This window comes from Perca fluviatilis, chromosome 11 (genome assembly GCF_010015445.1).
Source record: "Perca fluviatilis chromosome 11, GENO_Pfluv_1.0, whole genome shotgun sequence".
NCBI lineage: Eukaryota > Metazoa > Chordata > Actinopteri > Perciformes > Percidae > Perca > Perca fluviatilis.
In genome coordinates this window covers 13,620,110-13,640,348 of record NC_053122.1, presented here as the reverse complement: position 1 = coordinate 13,640,348, position 20,239 = coordinate 13,620,110, and the positions used below count along the sequence as shown (strand labels likewise).

At 40.2% G+C, this 20,239-nt stretch overlaps 2 protein-coding genes across 4 annotated transcripts; both read right to left on the bottom strand.

Moving 5' to 3' along the window:
• Positions 1-184: 184 nt before the first annotated feature.
• On the bottom strand, positions 185-10,091 carry yme1l1b (YME1-like 1b). Of its 2 annotated transcripts, none has more exons than XM_039815758.1 (18): positions 9,905-10,091; positions 9,155-9,286; positions 8,802-8,979; positions 8,357-8,446; positions 7,926-8,035; positions 6,416-6,566; positions 6,232-6,315; positions 5,415-5,588; positions 5,085-5,237; positions 4,778-4,910; positions 4,393-4,455; positions 4,073-4,185; positions 3,219-3,374; positions 2,917-3,068; positions 2,640-2,766; positions 2,435-2,508; positions 2,213-2,299; positions 185-2,080 (listed from the first exon to the last, which is right to left on the bottom strand). In XM_039815758.1, the coding sequence occupies exons 1-18, from the start codon at positions 9,935-9,937 to the stop codon at positions 1,937-1,939; spliced, it is 2,154 nt and encodes a 717-aa protein (XP_039671692.1). In that variant the 5' UTR covers positions 9,938-10,091; the 3' UTR covers positions 185-1,936. The 2 variants fall into 2 exon arrangements, with proteins under 2 accessions (XP_039671692.1, XP_039671693.1); XM_039815759.1 differs by having other exon boundaries at positions 5,415-5,567.
• Positions 10,092-10,424: 333 nt separating this feature from the next.
• Positions 10,425-19,789, bottom strand: LOC120568344 (acyl-CoA-binding domain-containing protein 5A-like). 2 transcript variants are annotated; one of them, XM_039815760.1, is made up of 14 exons: positions 19,655-19,789; positions 19,278-19,399; positions 18,856-18,979; positions 18,312-18,384; positions 17,309-17,459; positions 17,075-17,113; positions 16,500-16,724; positions 14,870-15,082; positions 14,487-14,581; positions 12,077-12,263; positions 11,686-11,894; positions 11,527-11,577; positions 11,327-11,442; positions 10,425-11,219 (listed from the first exon to the last, which is right to left on the bottom strand). In XM_039815760.1, the coding sequence occupies exons 2-14, from the start codon at positions 19,357-19,359 to the stop codon at positions 11,207-11,209; spliced, it is 1,578 nt and encodes a 525-aa protein (XP_039671694.1). In that variant the 5' UTR covers positions 19,360-19,399; positions 19,655-19,789; the 3' UTR covers positions 10,425-11,206. The 2 variants fall into 2 exon arrangements, with proteins under 2 accessions (XP_039671694.1, XP_039671696.1); XM_039815762.1 differs by lacking the exons at positions 16,500-16,724; positions 17,075-17,113.
• Positions 19,790-20,239: the final 450 nt, after the last annotated feature.

Here is a 20,239-nt window from a genome sequence, read left to right as displayed (position 1 = left end):
GCGCCGCAGCATTTCTCCATTGCTTAGCACTGCCCAAGACAATTGTGATTGTTGTAAAGAAATGCCAATAAATGTATTATGTTTTGAAGTGTCTGAAGGTGTAAACCTTGTGGATTTTGTCTAATTTGTAACTAAGGTATCTGCATTTTAAGTTTTGTAAAAAATAAATTTTAAGTACACAAGATTTTATTTAGGCTTCATTTTATTTATCTCAGCTGCAGTAACATTCATTAACCATTGCGATCACATTGTTGAGAGATTTTGTCAATCAACAGCAGAGAGCCATTCAATGTCTCAGCATAAAAGCATTACATCTATATACAATGTTACATCCCAATCATACATACAGCTAAACATTGATAAAAGGCCAAGAAACTAAATAGTGTCTCAAATTGAAGCCAAGAAAACAAACTGAAAAGGTCCACACTGAAAATACATATGCTGGTGGTAATCTTGGTACGAGCTACAGTTTAAATTAAATGCTCAAAAAGCTAAAATATGGGATTACATACACTGCGGCTGCTGTAACTATTCACAAATTGGGACATTCAACATTTTAGTTTCTACCCACAATCTGTGTTGAAGAAATGTCACATAGTCAAGGACGTCACTTTAAAATTAGACTTGTTACAACTACCTTTATACACAGAGCAGTGTCAATAAGCACTGAGTGAACATTGGAATCTTTCTTCCACTGCACTGTGCAAAACGTGTTCAAAGAGAAAGGTATAGAGACCTAGACGTGACAAAATTACTCTGCTTTGATGTAACGACAAAGGAGATGCCAATGGGCAATAACCGATAACTGGTCTTGTTTATCTGAATAATCTAAAGATTGAGTCTTCTGCATTTCAACTCATTTGCATTTACAAGAAACACTGATATTTTTCCTAAAGCTTTTTTGGAAGCTGAACTCAAGACTATTTTAAATAACTTAGCTTAGCTTTAAAATCCTAAAGATCCCAATAGTCTATCACTACATAACACAGCGTGTATTTGTTGCATGCTTTATTGAGGCAAAGCAGCGGTTGTCTGTACACACAGCATAAATGAAATAAATGAAGAGAGCGCAAGTGCATTTTCAAATAATACACTCACCCAAAGTGCTGAGACATTATAGTTTAACTTTATACACTCCCTCCTTTCAAAAGGAAAACAAAAAATCACTTACAGTGCATTCCCTAAAAGGCCACCTTTAAAAATTAGTAATGGGGACATATGCAGAGGGGGGTTAGGAGAATGTATATACATGATCTTCCAATCATCCCAGATACAAAGAATCAGATGGAAAGACAAAGTGCAGCACCCCATTGCGACACTTCTTGGTGCCAAATTGGGAGGCTCGCAAGAAAGAAGTCGAGAGTGTAGCCTGACCTTGAAGATATACAAGACAAATAACACATAGGAAACCTGGAAGACAATCGACAAATAGGAGCTGAGATTGACTTAAAGTCTAGTTCCAATAATTACAGAATTTGACCACATTTCAACTCCTACAATTATTAACATTAAAAAGGGAATCCTACCAGGATACTTTTACGTTTGAAGTACATAATTACATGAATGCACTATTTCCTCCCACCAACGGATAAAGTGACCTGAGCAACATCCTTTACATTGGGCATTTGACCTGTTAACCTTTGTCACACACGGTGAGCCTGTGCAACATACAGAGGTAAGCAGTTACCTCTGAACGCAGGAAAGTCACTACTTATCTGGGAATATTGATGGGATTACACAAAGGGGACAGAGTGAAGATATGACATAGTCCCACATGGGCGCTTGTCAAGAGACTTTGTGAACGCAGGCCATCACTTCACACTCCTCTGATTCACTCATGAACTGAGTCCATCCCTCCTTCCATGACCCCTGAGCTCTTAAAATCTGCCCCCTCCCCCTATTGCCAACCCCCCCATTGTTGCAGTCCCTGCTCGTTTCAACTGGCCTCCAGGGCCTTGCCCTCCAGGACCAGCTTGATCTCTTTGGCATCCAGTGTCTCATACATGAGCAGAGCATCTGCCAGGTTTTTGTGCTCTTTGGAATGAGTCTTCAGCAGGACTTTGGCACGCTCATAAGAGTCCTGGTGACAGCAACAGAAAAGGTGGTAAGAAAAAAGGTTTCACAAGAGCTGGTTGAATCGCTGAATTGTTTTTTTTGTTCAGCTGTCCTAAAAAAATAAATATATAATAATAAAAAAAAACATCACACAGACCTTCAGTAACACCCTGACTTCATGCTCCACCGCTGCTTGTGTCTCTGGGCTCTGGGCTGTCATGTCAGTATAGGTCATCACACCCAACTGGGAGACAGGAAGGGGAAACATATACAGTACATAAATGTGCATACAATTATAGCAAAAATGTAGACTGCGATACATGTGCAGTGCAAATACTATGACCAGCCTTCCCTTTATAAGTCCCATAAGTTAGCCTACCTTTTCACACATTCCAAATCTGGTCACCATCATCTTAGCGATCTTTGTGGCACTATCAAAGTCGCTTGATGCACCTGGAGAGGAAGAAATGACATGTTGCCTTTACACATTCTAGCCTGCCAACCACCTTTCTACGTAGAAGAGAATCAAGACCTTACTACATTCTACACTTTATGTTAAAACATTTTTAGGAACTCCTTTTTACCGGTTGTGATGTACTCATGGCCAAATATAATCTCCTCAGCTACACGGCCGCCCATACTGACGTCCATCTGGGCCAGCAGCTGAGAGCGAGTCTCACTCCAGCGATCATTCTCTGGAAGCATGGATACCTGACAGGAGACATTGGAGAGGATGGAAAAAGGGAATGAAAAATGAAGGGGATAAGAGGTAAACAAAGTTTAATGGAATGACTGTCTGCAGACTCAGTGTCAAATTATAATACGCGCTATAATACGTTTACAAGCTCTACGTTTCCTTACATGTCCCAGACTGGGGCCTCTGGGCATGATAGTAGCCTTGTTAATCGGCATGGCATCTTTGGTATAGTAAGCTACTATTGCATGGCCAGATTCATGGTACGCTGTGATGATCTTGTTCTTCTCATCTATTTCTGCACTCCTTCTCTCGGGGCCTTGAAGATAAAAGAAGAAAGTATGAATGAATTTATTTTATTGCCACATTCTCAACAGGACTTTGCGAGTGATCCTAATCACCACTTTTGCACTTTTGCCGTGTTCAATGAAAACACACAGACAAAAAAAAAAGCTTCCTCATTACTCACCCATGAGGATTTTGTCTTTAGCAAACTCCAGCTCTTTCAGGGTGACCATGTCTTTACCATCGACTGCTGCCTTCAGGGCAGCCTGGTTGACCAGATTTTCCAGGTCAGCGCCAGAGAAGCCCACTGTGCCCCGGGCAATAATATTGGCCTCAATAGCTGCAGAGATAACACGCGACATCAACAAAGATCACAACGATTATCTAAATCAGTCTAGGCCTCAGACGGGGCTGGTAAATGACAAACATTTAGCTTATGATGTCATCTTCAAAAATACCAGTGCTCTGTGCTGCCAGTGTGTTCAGTGCTTGAGGACCACCAAACCAAGGTATTCAAACAACTGTAGGTTCTGTCTTACGGTGCATTCAGACAAAAAAAAAAAAAAAAAACGATCCGCCGATTTGCCACAGGGTTGTAAGGGCGGTGTCAATGAAACTGCCCATTTGTGATGTCCTGTTGTGTTCTTTAACCCCCCAATGTAGCACAAGAAGACTTTATATTTCACAATTGCTGTTTTCAGTCAGATCGTTTATAGATCTGGATGCTTCCGGCCGCACTTCAAGGAGAGAGAGAAAGAAAAGAGACGAGCGAGACATAGCGAGTGATTTGTTGTTGCAGGAAACATTCAGCTGTTACACAAACTCTCGGGCAGTGATAAAGGCAGTGATGTTTCCTGTTTACTGTACGGGATTTCTCACACTGCCTCAAACCATAGGTCAAAACACCGTTTGACGGGCGACGCAGGCTGTCTGAACGCGGCCTTACAGTGGTTAAAAATATTATATACACCATAACAAAACATTTTAGCAAAAACATTGTTATAAATATTTTAGGATTAGCAGATGGTGATCTCACACCTGGATCCATTTTAATCTTCTTCAGATACCAGTTAAGGATCTCTGTGCGTCCTTTCACATCTGGTTTGGGGACAGTCACCTGCATGTCAAAACGTCCTGGGCGGATCAGGGCACTTAAAAAAACAAGATCAGCAGTTTAGTAAAATACTGATGCTGTGTCAGCATACAATCTGGGTCACTGCCGCCTCATGGTTGCAGTCTATTCTTAGTTTTTGACAAGAAAAGCTGTGTCTCTGAGGGTTGTAAAACTTGACATGAATGTGCAATGTAAGCTCTGATATTTTCACAGGCTAAAGCAAGAGACACAGAGGTAAACATACTTATCCAAAGCCTCTGGGAAGTTGGTTGCTCCAATGATGATCACACCTTCGTTAGGCTTAAACCTACAAAATAATAGCACAGGGTACATGCAAGTCAGCGTCTGCAATGCAGCAGCTCTCCTCTTGCTTTCTGTTATGTTCTCTCACCACAGCAATCTTTCTTACATTCTAATTCACATTTTGAGCCACAATGCAGTACTTCACTTATTCTTGTGTCAACCAACACTGAACTGTACTGTATGCACAGTTAACATGATTGAAGACCGTTGCTGCAAATCAGTCAGTAGGACAGTTTGAAGGCAACCCCAACTTACTGCCAAATTTGCTTTAATATTACGACAACTCCTAAACTGTAAAATATGCAACAAATATTTTGAGGGATTACCCATCCATCTCAGCAAGTAGTTGGTTAATAGTCTGTCTGGAGTAAGGGTGCATGGGAGACTCAATCCTTTTCCCACCCACGCTGTCCAGTTCATCAATGAAGATCACACAGGGAGCATTGGCTTTAGCCTCCTCTAGAAATAAGCAGTACAACAAATATAAAAAATAAACATATGTACCACAATGAAAATCACAACAATTATAATGTCTTTGATGCAATCATGCAGCCCTTGTATCAGGAGAAGTCAACTCTACACTCTCAAGAAGTTTCTAAAGAAGGCAAAGGGAAAAGGAAAAAGAAATCCCACTGAAAAGGTTCCTGATGCGGCTGGCTCCCACTCCAACAAACATCTCATCAAATTCGGACCCGGAGGCGTAGTAGAATGGCACATCTGCCTCTCCTGCCACAGCTCTGGCCAGTAGAGTCTTTCCGGTCCCTGGAGGGCCAACCAGTAAAACACCTAAAGTAAAGAGATGAGGAGGAAGAACGAGAGAGAGAGAGAGAGACACAAAGACAGTTTTGTGAATATAGTGCAACTACCATCTCAGTTGAAAAGTCATCATACATAAGTGCAGAATTTATAAAAATCGCAAAGCTTTTAAAACATCTTAAAACGCACTGTAAAAGACAGCCCTACCTTTTGGCAGCTTCCCTCCCAATACTGTGAACTTCTTTGGGTTTTTCAGGAACTCCACAACTTCCTGCAGCTCGTTCTTAGCTTCTTCTATCCCTTTGACATGCTCAAATGTCACGTTTTTCATCTGCACAGGGTCCACTGCAGAGTCCAGGCCTGATGTGGTTCGGAACCGTACTATCAAAAATGGTTAGATTAAAGTTCGAAATCACACTGCATGGCATGGTTAACACACACACACACACACACACACACACACACACACACACACACACACACACACACACACACACACACACACACACACACACACACACACACACACACACACACACACACACACACACACACACACACACACACACACACACACACACACACACACACACACACACACAGCTTCAATACTGCAGGTTAGAATTTGTCTGCAAAGAGCAGAAAATGGCTCAGTTATAACAAGCTAGATTTAGTTAAGCAGGCAAATACTGTACTTCATTATTAACATTCACATTTTAACATTAAAATGTTAACATATTGGAGGTGATTTCATGTACGACATGCAGCATGCATGAAAGCAGCTTTAGGGCGCTGACTTTAGACTAGCGCCACTGACTTTAGACCAGGTTTTTCCTGGTGTGTGGAGGAATTCTTTTCTGAAACTGCAAAATAGCACCAGGGAACGTTTGCGCCTGAACACGCCTCCTCTTTTCGCTGAACCAGTCCGCTGTGCGTCGGGTGCAAAATAGGAATGATATATGCGTCGGTGTACAAAGGCGCTGAGTGCAAGATAGGGCCCTTAGAGTAGAAAAGGAGCCTTTACCCGATATGAAGGGGGTCTTGGAGATACCATAGAGTCCAACCAGAAGCAGCACCAGCAGGATTAGACGAGTCCTCCGGAGAGAGTCTGAACAGTTGGAGCAGGAAAACTATACGTCAGTACGGTTTAATGCTTAATAATGGAATACCACTTGTGTGATTAAATTTGAGCTTGTTTGTAGCGTTGCCTTGTGTGCGTTGTGTCAAGGCTTGGGCTTTCAGGAAACCCTCAGCGAAGCCCCTCTTGTAAGAATCCTGCTGTCCATCAGGTATGTTCTTGATCTTAATCAGGCTGTCTAGACTTTCTACTTCAACCCCCTTGTCACGTGTCAGGAAACCCTGCAGTACAAGGTAAGATTGGTCAGCGATATTCTGATAAGATGACATTAAGTCTGTATGCTTTTAAATATAACTTATATACTGTTCAATGTTGTGTGGACTGCGTGTGACATCTAAAAGGTGATATGAGGGGCCTGAGTGGTGAGGACTTATGGGAAACATCTTGTTATTACTACATATATATATATATACACAAGATATATATCTTATGCCATGGAACCTAATATTCTCCTGGTGTAATAATTATGTTTCGTGCAAAGGAGATCTGAAAAACAATATATGTAATCTTCACCTGTGACCTCTGGGGGGGGGGGCTAACATACGTCAGACTCTAAGTCGTTATAATTATGTGATTGACAACTGGTTCTCCAGAGGTGAGGCCAAACAGTACAAAGGAGTCTGTTAACTTAAGTGTTCAGGGAGAAGATTGTCTGTGCATGTTTCGGTGTATAACACTGTCTCTCCTGCTCGGCTGTGTGTGCTCCGTGGGTGAATAAAGCTGCATTTGATCTAAAGACATAGGAATGTGTCATCTATGAAGTTGTCTCCATCAATTTCCAGATATCATATTCACTTCACTTTTATCACACCTTTACACTCAAGGCCATCCCACTGGACATGCTTTGTAGGCCTAAAAAACTTAAGGTGCACCTGCTCTGCCTGTATTTTTAGATTCCTAAACCGGCAGAACAGCTGGAGGCCCCTTTTGTGTTGTCAGGAAAGTGCAAAGGCAGCTGCTGTCAATTACTTAGCAAACATAGCTCCATAACTGATAATGTTACTAAATAGTAAGAAAAAAAACATACTATCTATTTTAGGCCAGTTGGTGTCAGGTGGGCAGAACACCAATTGCCAACTTTTCCTCAAATTTTCTTGTGTGCAGAAGATCCAATGGAAGACATATGTTTCTATTTGACTACACAGCAGAGAAAAAAACTACAGTGATGTGATGCATTTTCTACTCAAGAGCTGAATATTTTGTAACTTGAAATCTCAGCAGGCCTTGCATTTTATTCCAAAAAGTGCAATACCCTAGTCAGGTGAAAATGTTGTTGCTGCTGGTGAGGCAATTAATATTCTTAATACAATAAGCACATACAAACATATCCATAACATGCTTAAAAAAATATTTTGCTGATTCAAATCCAGCTTTGTGTCATAGCAGTGTAAGCAGTGTGTTAAGCTGAACGATGCTCCCCGCCGCCAGGGTCCTCCATGCATTGGCGCCACGGCCAAACACCGTTAATCTAAACACACTGCCCACAAATAGATGATAAACTGCTGGTTAAAAATCAGCACAGTATCCCTTTAAGGATTTGCTTAAGCATGTTAAGCATGTCAACATCTCGAAGTACTTACCTTCATAAAAGATGGTGTAAATCCTTCAGACTCCAGGGGGCGGTCGGGGGCCGACTGCAGTCGTCTGGTTTTGCTCTTTAAAGTTTTAAAGCCTCTGCTCGGGACCCACACTTGAAATATACAGTAAGCACATGCTGTTTAAACAGATTAAAAAGCTAACCATGTTTACACAGCATATAACTTTACTAGATTCACATTAGCATTATACCATAAATATACACATTGTTACCGTTACATTCACAATGTACATGTAAAAATAGGACACCATAGATAATATTGACAATTAAGTAGAATATTTGTTATTCTCGTTCTACGTAATGCTATTTATATTGTTGTCGAATAGCATACAAACCAACTCCAGTTATTCAATAGTAACAATTGAATGCAAAGCTTTGGTTTAGTAATAAACTATTACATAAATCTGTAGTTACCTGGCCAGTGTTGTAGCTCTGTGCAGACAGACTGAAGAGGTGAAGGGTGCTGTCTGGAATAAGACATGGGCATTGCACCACATGAGAAGCCTGGGAACAGAGGACAAGGTTTAACTATTGAGATACTTTTAAGAAAAAGAGGCCCTAGTTGCTTGTTAAAACAGTCAACTAGTAACTAAGCTAATCAAAATGATAGGATTCATCAGAATATCGGGATGGATGCTTACCACCTCCACTAACTAGAATCTCTGCAATTCTATGCAGTCAAATGAAACTAGAAAAATTAAACAAATGTTTTAACTTCTTGCAGATTGTGAGGTCCTGGCATGTTGTATTTATTCATGAGTGATGAAGAGGAGTCAGGCACGGGCACCAGCCACACATATTTAAGTGGTTGAAGGTACAGTATGGGAGGCCTGTTTATAACAAAGATGTACATTCTCACCATGCTTATTGAAGAAAAAGGAGTGTGTAGAAAGATGTGAGGCATGCCAGGCTGTCTGTCCAACCAATGGAAGTGGCGCCTCCTGTGGACTCAAGCGTGGTAACACACTCTTCACCAGCTCATCCAGCTGCTGTGCTCCCAGGTCTGATAATCCAAGCTCACGCATGTTCCACACGGGCTGCACAAACATTATATCATTTTGTGTATGACATTTGATTTATATTCCTAACAAAGTTATTCTGAAAAAGGTTTTTGTTAAACAAGTGGACTTGGGAGAATGAAATCAACTAAGCCCAGCATCACACGGTCTCTGAATTGAAACAGCAATTACAGATTATGGCCTGCTAATGTACCTCTGTACAGTGTAGTTCTGAGTCTGAGGCATGCTCCTTGTGTTTTCTTGATTTGCAGGTGGCACTGCTGCTTCCCACTGAGCTTTTCATAGAGTGGAGGACATTGATGAGGTGGCTAAGAGGTACAGTCACCTGTGATCACATGTAAGCAAACAGTGAGTGAATGAGTGTTTTGAAAATGCAAGATTTACAACTGTCATATATATTACAATTAACGTTACTATCACAAACCCTATTTGTTAGGTAACGTTAGCCCTTAGTCAGAGACTGTTGGTAGTCACAGGTAAAGTACATCAGCGAGCTGAAAAGTAGCCGTATACAGGTGATTATCGCGTATCAGTAGAAAAGTTGATTGAACTGCAGATGTATTAGCATATGCAAATCACCAGTAATTAGTCAAATATATCGCTCATTGACGCAGTTTCCCATCTGGCAGCTTAGGACACATTGAACGCTCATCAGAACAGTAACGTTAGCGGAAACTTCTCTCAGAGGTCCAAACAGTCTTTATTTCTGTTTATTTAACGTTACGGGTAAATAGAAATATAACAATATTGACACAATGTCAACTGACTTGAATGTAAATTTCTTTCAAATCATCAAATGATAACGAAAGGTCAACAGCAGTCTGGCTGACAAGCTAAGGTTAACTTAGCTAGCTAGCTCGCTAGCAGGCTTAACTCAACTAGCTAAAACCCAAACAACAACAATGCTAATGTTAGATTGGCCTAATGTTTCCTGCTTTCTTACCTGTGGTTGGACAGTCGTTGACAAAGAAAACATTTTTAATTCAAACTGGTACACAACGGCAGTTAAGCTATACAAGTTATACCACTGCCCCTTAGAGTTAAAGGTCCGTATTTCTTTCACTTCATCTTTCTGTAGCAGACATAGCAAGTCAAACTGCGAGGAAGTTCAGCGGTAGTCTACACCGGATATGACGTCTCCGTTATTAAAAATAAGGTTGTGACCATAGACTGTAATATTAACAGTCTATGGTTGTGACCATAGATATGACAATGTTGTATCCTTGTTAAAATCTGTCTTTTTTTCTGGCCTATCTTCGGTTTATCTAACGTTAGCTTCAGTAAATATACAATTTAAAAATTATACAATTTAAAAATTATTCAGCTAATTTAGTCTAAAATGTAATAAATGCGATATATAAACTATAACCTTACCACTTACATTTTCTAGCCCAGCTCATGTAATCAAGTTTTTCAGCAGTTAATCTCGATTTTGAACATCAAATGATTTACTAAAATACATGTGTTTGTCCAATGAATGTGTTTATTGCAAGTCAAAATTTGCTTCATACACTTATGTTTAACAACGGTATATTTGAAAGCACCACATTCTTGCTTTAAAAAGAGAATTCTTAATTTTCACTGTAGGCCCTACAGCTGAAAAAAAAAATGAATATATGGATTGTCATTACTTTTTTTGCAAAAGTGCAATATTTGATACTAATGCACTGACGCCATGAAATAAATATAAACTTTTACACATACTGTAGATAATCATTTTGGTCATCATCGCTATTTGGTCTAAAAAGAAATTCACCTAAATGAAATATAAAAGACCCTTAGTAATCAGAAAAAAATATTGTTTGACATGAAACATGAAAAGATACCTAAAATAAACAATGAAATGTACAATAAATAAATAAAGGTCCACAGCTACTGTATGATAATAAATTAATTTCAATTACAAGTTGACTCAGTTATGCGAGTTGTGTATATTGAGTAACTGGTGATTTCTGAGACATGTCATAAATAAGGTCACCAACTAATGCTAAGCTCACTGTAACAAAGAAAATGTGCCAGCATTTATAATGCACTAATCTTCCCTTTCTTAAACACCTAAAAAGTATCCATGAAGTCAAAATGCTACACTTTGATTGATTTATCTAAAGTGGCCTTTCCATTTCTACTGATGCCTCAGTATACTCCGTCTGTGACGGTGGCTTGAAAAAGCCACAAAGCAACAAAAGTGCAACAATTTCATCCCAGCTTCATGTTCTTTGAATGATGCCGATGGTTGTCAGATAATTCAGGGGATTTTCCTGTGAGGAAAAAAGGTGAAACTGAGTATTGGTAGTCTGTAGTATGGCTATAGGCAAAATGAATTAGTGATAATAGAGCAGGGCATTTTTGAGCAGTATTTGCTCACCTTTTTCTCCGTTGTAAGTAAAGCTGGACAAGCCAATGGGCAATCAGAGGCCAGAGTGCAGTTAACACCCCTGTGAGTGGAGAGAAGTCAAAAGGCCACCAAGACGGTCTCAGGAACTAAAAAAAACAAAAAAACTTGCATTATATTAGTTATTAAAGAACAAAACCATTTTAAATTTTAAATAAAAATCTAATAAGGACCGTTTGTGCTGCGGGTAGAGAGTCCTCCTGCCTTGGTGAAGATAATCTTGACTGAAAAATTGAATAAAAAAATTTATAAAATCTATCAATAAATATTTAATAAATTGTCATGGAGACAGTCTGAGGATAACACTGTGGCTAACATCTCTGGTCTTTCACCTGTGACACCGTGAGCGCCTCCAGAGCGTGCAGCCTGTGCAACACTGTGGTCATGTCATGTTGCAGCCTCAGCAGAGCTGTTGCTATTTGCTCATTGACGTTTCCCCTGGCAGCGCTGACAGGATGTCTGTTCTGTGACACACAACAGCATGCGGCATCTACACTGGCACACCGCTGAGAGCTGCAGGTAGCCCTTGGCGATTGTGAACCTGAAACAGGAGTCAGAATTTGACAGGTTAATGCTACAACATGCAACTTTTGTGGAAAATGGTTCTGTGTTTAAAGGCATCTAATGCCTTTAAATGCTTAGGAAGATGAACTAAGTGCACATCTTAGGAGAATGGTAAATTAGGGATACGGTGTCAGTATGAATCAAAGTCGACAGTCTCACCTCTCCCTCTTCTTGACAAGGAGCTGTTGTGCTGGCTTGCACTAATCCCTTCTTTAAGGTAGGACTCCCCCACGAGTACTTGATCCTCTCCTCCATTCGGGGTAGTGTTGCTCTCAAACCAAAGATCACTTTGCCTCACAGAGGCAGCTCCTGATCCTGGTGACAGTATGTTTGATGTAGACAGCCCCTTGGTAGGAAGACAGTCAACCACAGTTTGAATAGCCATGATTGGGTCAGAACACTTTATCTTTGTGTTTTATTACTTTATTTCTATAATGTTGACATTATTAAAGAAATAGTTTGACAATTATAGGAAGATTCAAGATTCAAAAATCCTTTATTAATCCCACAATGGGGAAATTCACACTGTTGCAGCAGCAAGAAAAGTAGAAGAAACTGGAAATGTTTTATTTGCTTTTTTGCCTAGGTTTTCATGAGAAAATAAGCATAGCATAGTGACTGGGAGCAGGGACAAACAGCCAGCTTGGCTCTTCCTGAAGAACTCTGAAGCCGCCTACACATGATCTGCGGTAAAACCGCTCTGTGCCATTGTTTTCTTACGGGGAGAGCGGTGAAGACAACTCGGAGGAAGCGCTACTCTTGACGTTGTGCACCACTTGAAATTACCGCTAAGCCCTGCGTTAAAAATCAAGGCACAAACAAATCAAGGCACAAACAAAACCAGAAGCAATGACGTCCACCTGCGCTGCGCTTTGCCTCTGTGCCTGCAATATGCTCTGCGGCCTACCTCGTGGTTTTACCTCTGATCATGTGCAACTTTTGAAGCTAGTTTGATCTTTACTAAGAAAGTATAAACAACATGTTGTGGTTTTATAGGGGTTTATCTGCTGGACTATTTCTTGGCTGGGCGCAATGATTTCCTGGACACTACACTGAGATTTAAGGCTCTGACACACCAACCCGATTATCGGCCGTCGGACAGTCTGACGAGGTCGGCGACTCGAGTCTGTTCGGCGTGTTCCGTGCCGTCGTCAGTCGGAGGAGCCGTCGGCATCCATTTTGTACGATTTGACTTGTTGAATCAATAGACAGTATATAATGGACCAATAGACCCCGTTGCTCTGGACGGAGACCAGTGAAGGCTATTAGAAGCACTTTTCCGGTGATACCTTGCTTTACTGCGCAGCCTCCAACTGACGGAGACAACGTAAATGTGACGTGAGCAACGTGTCTGAAAGTTGTAAGTCTTCTGGTAGCTGTGCCAAGAGAAATCTCAATCATTCCCAATCTTACAGAGATGGACAGCGTAGGTATATGTAAGGAGATAACATAAGCACAGGGTAATTATTGCTAACTAACATGCTAGTTAACATTAGCAATTAAACCTAAACAGCTAATGTAAGTCGAAACTGCCTGCGAGCTTCTCCTGTACTATACGGTAATTCCTCTACTGTGCGACAGTAAGTCACTTGGTTATGACACAATCGTTAGCCTATTTTTATAAAAACGTCTGCTACGGAGCCATAACGTGAGCTACAAGGTAATGGAGCCTTTTATACATTGTCGTGTTTCTTTAGAACTAAACAACGGACAAATAGAGTCTTTAAACGCTTCAGATGTAAAGTTATTCGCAGTCAAGTGACGTAAAAAAAAAATGGCGGTCAGTGGAATGCTAACAGGAGGTGATACCTTTGTAGCAACAAAATGGCGCCATCGGAGGTTCGAGTTCTGAAGCGAAGCTTACCCCCTTGGTTGAATCGGCCAGTGGGAAGTCGGACTCAATGACCAATCTGATTGGCGGAGTGCTAGCCCTTGACTAGCAAATCAGTGCTTCTTCCACAAGAAGAAGCCGAGCGCTAACAACGCCAGTATCTTCTTATTACTAGCCATCGTATTTTCTTCCGTTCAGCGAGTCATGACAACAACGATCCTCCTTGGCTACTATCAACACTCTGATGAAAACAATGACTGACGACAGCGTGCTCTGTGTTCACTAGGTCTAGAGAGATGTTCCATCATTTCCGCTTTTCATTTTTTGGGGCGACAATACAGATTAGCGCCGCCTGCGGTTATGGAGACATATTACGTCTCGCGCAAGCGCAGAACATACACTCAAGTCGGCGTCGCTTCGGTGTGTTCCGAGTCACTTTTCTGACCTCGGGGAGCTGACTGATCAGTCCGACTGTCTTTTCTGCCAACGGACGGCCGTCGGGTTGGTGTGTCAGAGCCTTTAGAGGTGCTGGTATGTCGGTCAGCACTTTCCCTCTGCTTCCAGTCTTTATGCTAAGCTAAGCTAAATGGTCTCCTGGCTATATATTTGTTGTACAGACATGAGTGTGGTATCGATCTTCTCATCTAGCTCTCGGAAAGAAAGCAAATGAGCGTATTCCCTACAATGTCAAAACTAGTCCTTTAATGTGGTGCACAGTATGAAGGACGGACAACACACCTCTTCCATGGCCAGATGCTCCATGGAGTCACAGAATTCCTCATTATCTGAGTCTGTGGATCGGTGGTTCTTCTCAGGAACAGCATCACTATGACCTGAACATGGACAAAATGGTACATTTTATACCGTTCTTCAATGTAACATTTACGTTAGTTTATTATATTTTCTCTTTTTTTTGTGCTATTATATTTGCTGCTGCCACAATAAAATTTTCCCACAGTGATATTTTTCACCTTATCCTAATCTAATAGTTTATCTAATGGTTTTGATGAGTGTAATCATTATTATAAACTATTAGGTATTTGTTATCAAACATTGTGCTTTTTTATAGTGTTATACAAACATAATGTACACTTTCTTTTTACATTAATGTGAAATCTTACCACTCAGGTGTCCATTAAAGAGCATATAGGAGTTATACTGCACACTGGGCTCTAAGGAACAGGCCAGCTCTTCCTCCTCCACCTCGCTGTTGAGGGAGCTGTGTGTCCCGTTGGTGAAGGAAGACATGCTGGGCTCCATGCTGCTGCTGGACCCCCCTGTGTCAGACCTCCACCTTTTCTCCACCATCAGCAGCTTCGGGTCAGGCCTCCAGACTGAAACAGAACAATAGAGAGAGAGAGTATGACAAAGCATTACAAAAAAAGTGAAGTTGTTTTTTAGGTGCCCTTGGTCTAGCCATTTTTTGCCCTGGATGTACTTTTTTTTTTATCTCACTGAAATACTGTTCTCATTTATATGAATGTATTCAGAGGGGAAAATATCACATTAATTTACTTTCAATGGAAACTATGAACATATTGCAAACTTAACATTAACTCAAGTGTGTCACATTATAGTGAACATTTTATTTAAAAAAATAAATGTGTGCTGGCTGGTCGTTAAGTCACTTCTCTAATATTCTGCGAGTGACCAACTGAAGAACACAGCACAAATACACAAACAGCTACTCTCCTTCCCTTTTACACTTAGAATAGAGAAGCTAAAAATACTGGTACCGGTACCGATACCAATACCGTGACTTCGATACCAGTTCCTAAACAATACTTTTTTATACCAATTTTATAAAACAAAAGAAATTACAATATTATGGTACAAATCTTTGTATGCATGTTCCAGCCCTGACTCTATGTAACGTAGGGTTTTTCCAGTGTGTCTACGACCGGTAACAGCCAATCACAGACATTATTAGATCTTGGTAGAAGCATGCTGCATGCTGATTGTCTCACTGACGCTGACGAGGCATTTTTCAATACTCTATACTAGAGATGGTCCGATACCGATACCAGTAGCGGTATCGGCTCTGATACTGCCTAAAAGGCTGGTATCGGTATCAGGAAGTACTGGAGTTATTTTAACCGATCCGATACCACGTAATAAAGCCCTAAAGTAAATCTACGTTAAAGTAGTTTATTTATGTTCTTTTTCCGTTATAACTGACTGTCAAACTGGTGAATAAAAGAAAGTTCTGTGGCATTCATTGTTTGTGTTTGTTCATGTTTTACAAAGAGTTTAACCTGAGCCAAACAGACAACAAAGATAGAAATCATATCACATCCATACAGGAATAGTAGTATACAGTTGTTAAAATATAATAAAATATATGACACACTGGTATTGGATCGGTACTCGATATCGGCTGATACGAAAGTTCAGGTATCGGAATTGGTATCGGGAACCAAAAAATGGTATCGGGCCATCTCTACTCAAGGAGGCAATTCAGTCAGTATTAAGTAAGTAAGTAAGTAAGTAAGTATTGAATTCGGTACCCAACCCTATCAGTAATGCATGTGTGCATAGAGTAAACAAGTAATCTACATAAAAACAAAGCATTCTTCTTAGTGTGTTAAAGGTTACAAACAGGTCACAAATATATTGATTATTTTCCTCCAAAAAGGCTAAATACCTTCCTAACACAACTGGGCACTGTAGTTTTTAACAAAAGTGTGTGTAACCTCTACAACGCAGCAAATTTCACAACACAAAACAGCTAAGAACTACAACTACAGGTACCTTTTTCCTCCTCCTCGTCATCCGCCTCGTCTTCATCGTCTGTATTGTCTTCTTCATCATCATTTTCCTCTTCCTCACTTTTCACCCAATCATAACTTTCCTCCTTTCTCTCGATTTCACTATTTTCTTTGCTTCCCTCTGCCTCCTCGCTACTGACACTTATGCCATGACCACTGCTGTCATTTTCTTGGAGGTTTTGAATATCATCCCATAGATCCCCATAGCCTGCTCGGTGAGGGAAACACTCTTTATCAAAGTATATGTTGCACAATGTAAATCTACACAAAGCAAAGACATACACACAGTTGGTTGACAGAACATTTTGCGTTCCACAGCTTTTACACACTACATCTATACCAAAACAGCATATACATGACAGATTACACAAGACAATTTCAGCCATCTAACAATCTAATTTCTTACAGTTCCTGCGGTGTAAACCAAGGAAATGTACACTTTTCACTCTTTTCTCATTCAAATAAACAACGAAAGTAACTTAATTAGGTTAAAATAAGCTTATACACTGTGGGACCAAGCTATCAACTCTACAGCTACTGTGAACACCAAAGACTCGCCTTCCATTGTTGGTTTGTTCAATTGTTTGACCAGCTCATCTAGTGATAAAAAAACACAAATAAGACAGGCTCAGTATTCCGGAAAATGTCATACAGTATGTATGACTAACAAAGAGGATCGACAGCAGTACTACATCAGCAATGCTCCCCCTCAGATTGTGTTCTGCTTTTCCTTTGATGTGCCTTCAATTGTGAAGTTATTATAGCATCGCTAATCATGTAGGCCAACATTACCTGTATGGTACGCAAAAGGCCGGGTAAAGGGTCGCCTGTCCCGCTCAATTTCTTCAGCTTCTTCTCCTTCTACGTCCACCTCTGTGTAGAAATTGCCAAGCTTCTGTACCAAGTTAGACACTTCTTCTGAGATTGGAATGGCCTCCAAAATCTGATAACAAACACAAATAATAAAGTTATCTAGTTAAATATGCATAAATAGGTGCGGCAAGACTATCAACAAGTCACCAGAAAACAAGTTAATTACATATAATTACATAGAGCAAAGGCTGACTGATTTATCTGTTGAACCAGTTAATTAAAGCTGATTAAAAACAGCTGGTAGCCGGAGGAACTGAAGCCACTCAGGTGCTATGAGGTGAAAAAATGTATAACAACAACATTTGCAAATGCAGTCTCTGCTGTTATTTAAAAGGTTCTGTCATTGTTTTAGCAATTTGTTGCATCTTAAAGCTCCCAGATTTTAAAAAGTGAGATTTCCATGTTTTTTTGTTTTTTTTATTATTATTATAAAGCAGGTCTTGGTGCTATATAAATACACACGCCAAAGTATTGGACAAATTAACAGTTTGACCTTATGACGGTGCTAGATGAACAAGTCAGGGGATCACCAAAGTCTGCATGATACATCCACTGGGGACCAGGAATATCTGTACAAAATGCCACGGCAAATCTCCTCTGGCTTGAAAATAAATATCTGATAGATAAACTGCATCATCATACTCATAAATTGTCTAATAATTTGACTTCACACAAAGTGTCTTTCAAGAGTCAGAAATCAGTAACCTATAAGAAAACTTCACAAAAACAATCAGCCTAACATAAGCACATAGGCTAATGTATTCTAAATATACAGTACATATATTTACTGTGTTTGTTAGGCATGCACATGCTTCTTGTCATGGCAAAACATAAATGTGAAGAAAGAGATGTGTACTCCAAGTTGATTAACTTTGTATTGCTATGCTGCTTCTATTCAGCAGTTGTCCATGAAAGGACTTACCAGCTGGATGTCCTCGACATAGTTCTTCATGGCTTGCTCCTTTGTCATATTTCCTAAAGAGCTCCATGAATCCCTGGTAACACAAAGTCAACACTTGAACACTAAGAGGAAAGTGAACACTGGCTAACTAATGTGCAGTTACAGCAGTATTAAGTTGTGCAGAAATCTCACTAAACTTAATCTATTCTGTATTAGCAATATTATCTATATACCTGCAGTATTGTGCAGTAATATTTGGCTATAATTAAAATAAGTCATTTAGAACAATAGTGTAGCAGGCATGTGGAGTGACGTTGGGCCTTTGGGCTGCATGCTTGCATGAAAGGTGCTTTATAAATAAATATAGTTGAGTTTGACCCTTGATCTATACTTTCGATGGACTTTGATAATATGAATATTATGGATCTTATGCATATAAGTTAGTGTGAAAAATGCAAATGCACCAGCTGTATATCTTCTGTGTTGCTATAAGTGATAACTCCGAATGTAGTCGTGAAATATAAAAATCACGTGTGCATTAAGACAACATATTATAGGTACCTACCATTTAGCTTTTCCACGAGTGTCCCAGAAGCCGTTAGGTCTGGGGATGTTGCAGGGCCCCACAGTGGCCTGCTTGTAGTAACTATAGAACAACAGCATCATGTCATCAGATGGCTGGAAAGGACCTGAGCAATGAAGGAAGCAAATTAAAACATAGGCTACGTGCAGGCAGCTTGAAACTGTAATAAAATGCTGAGATACATGTTACAGGAGTTGTTAATAGACTTGAGAAATGACTGATTCGGTTAATCAGCTCAGGGTCAGCCAAGAGTGACAGCTCTAAAACGCTCTACATGTAGGTCAATCACCTAGAGTGTTTACACACAAACAAGCACAGACTTCTCACCGGATAGCACACAACTGAAAACCAGTTCAATCACTTTCATTTATAGTCGAGGATAGAATAAAGAAAGTCATCATCACCTTCTTCGGGCAAGCTCCGGATCACTTTAACTGCAGCAACAAATTTCGCCTCCAGGCTGTGTTTGTCCTCTTCCTGCGCCATGCTGACTCCCAAACAGCATACAACGAAGGAGTCCTCACATCTTTGAACAATAATACGAAGCAATTAATGGAATTATCAAGGCAGTTCAAGTGTTCAGCGATGGACACCTCAACACAATTTTGTCATCACTGCAGCTAGTTGCCATGTCTTATGGAGGCAGACTGTTTCGTTTTTAATCTAGGAGATCTACCAATTTGGTCTATTTAATAAGCCCTTGTCGGTTTAGCCCCAATTGCCTATAGTATTTTATTTAACACGAATGATTCCCCCTATGGCTGATTTGTTAGAAACTCACCACGTAGGTTAGTTCATATTCGCCGGTGCAATAATTATTTCATTAGCCCGGTGTCTGTCTGGAATATATACAGCAGAAAACCAATTTCGACTCCGGTCAAGGCTGAGCCAAACAGTTAACGTCTAATTGCTAAATATATCTGGGAAATGTAGTTTTTGTGGAACCAAGCATCGGAGAATAGTATGTTAAAACGCAACGTTTACTCCTTCAAGTCCCACAAACCCCTCTCAGCGGAGATTTAAACCGCGGTGATGTATGGGAAATGTAGTGTCGTGAAAGTATTCCTGATAAAGCAAAATAGCACTGAGGAGTGCAGTCCTTATGTAAACTATTTCTTTTTTTACCGAAACCTGATGTGATACCCTACAGGGACTACAGTGTGAATTTAAAACTTAAACACATCCAATCTGTAGTGATACGTTTTAATGTTATATTTTATGCATCTTTTTTGAAAATTATAGAATTACCATAGTTTATAACACGTTTTATAAAGCCTAATACCTATCTGTTACCATTATAAAGGCTAAATGTTTTAGGCTAAATATTCAATTTATGTTTAGTAATTGTGATGACTGATGCACGATG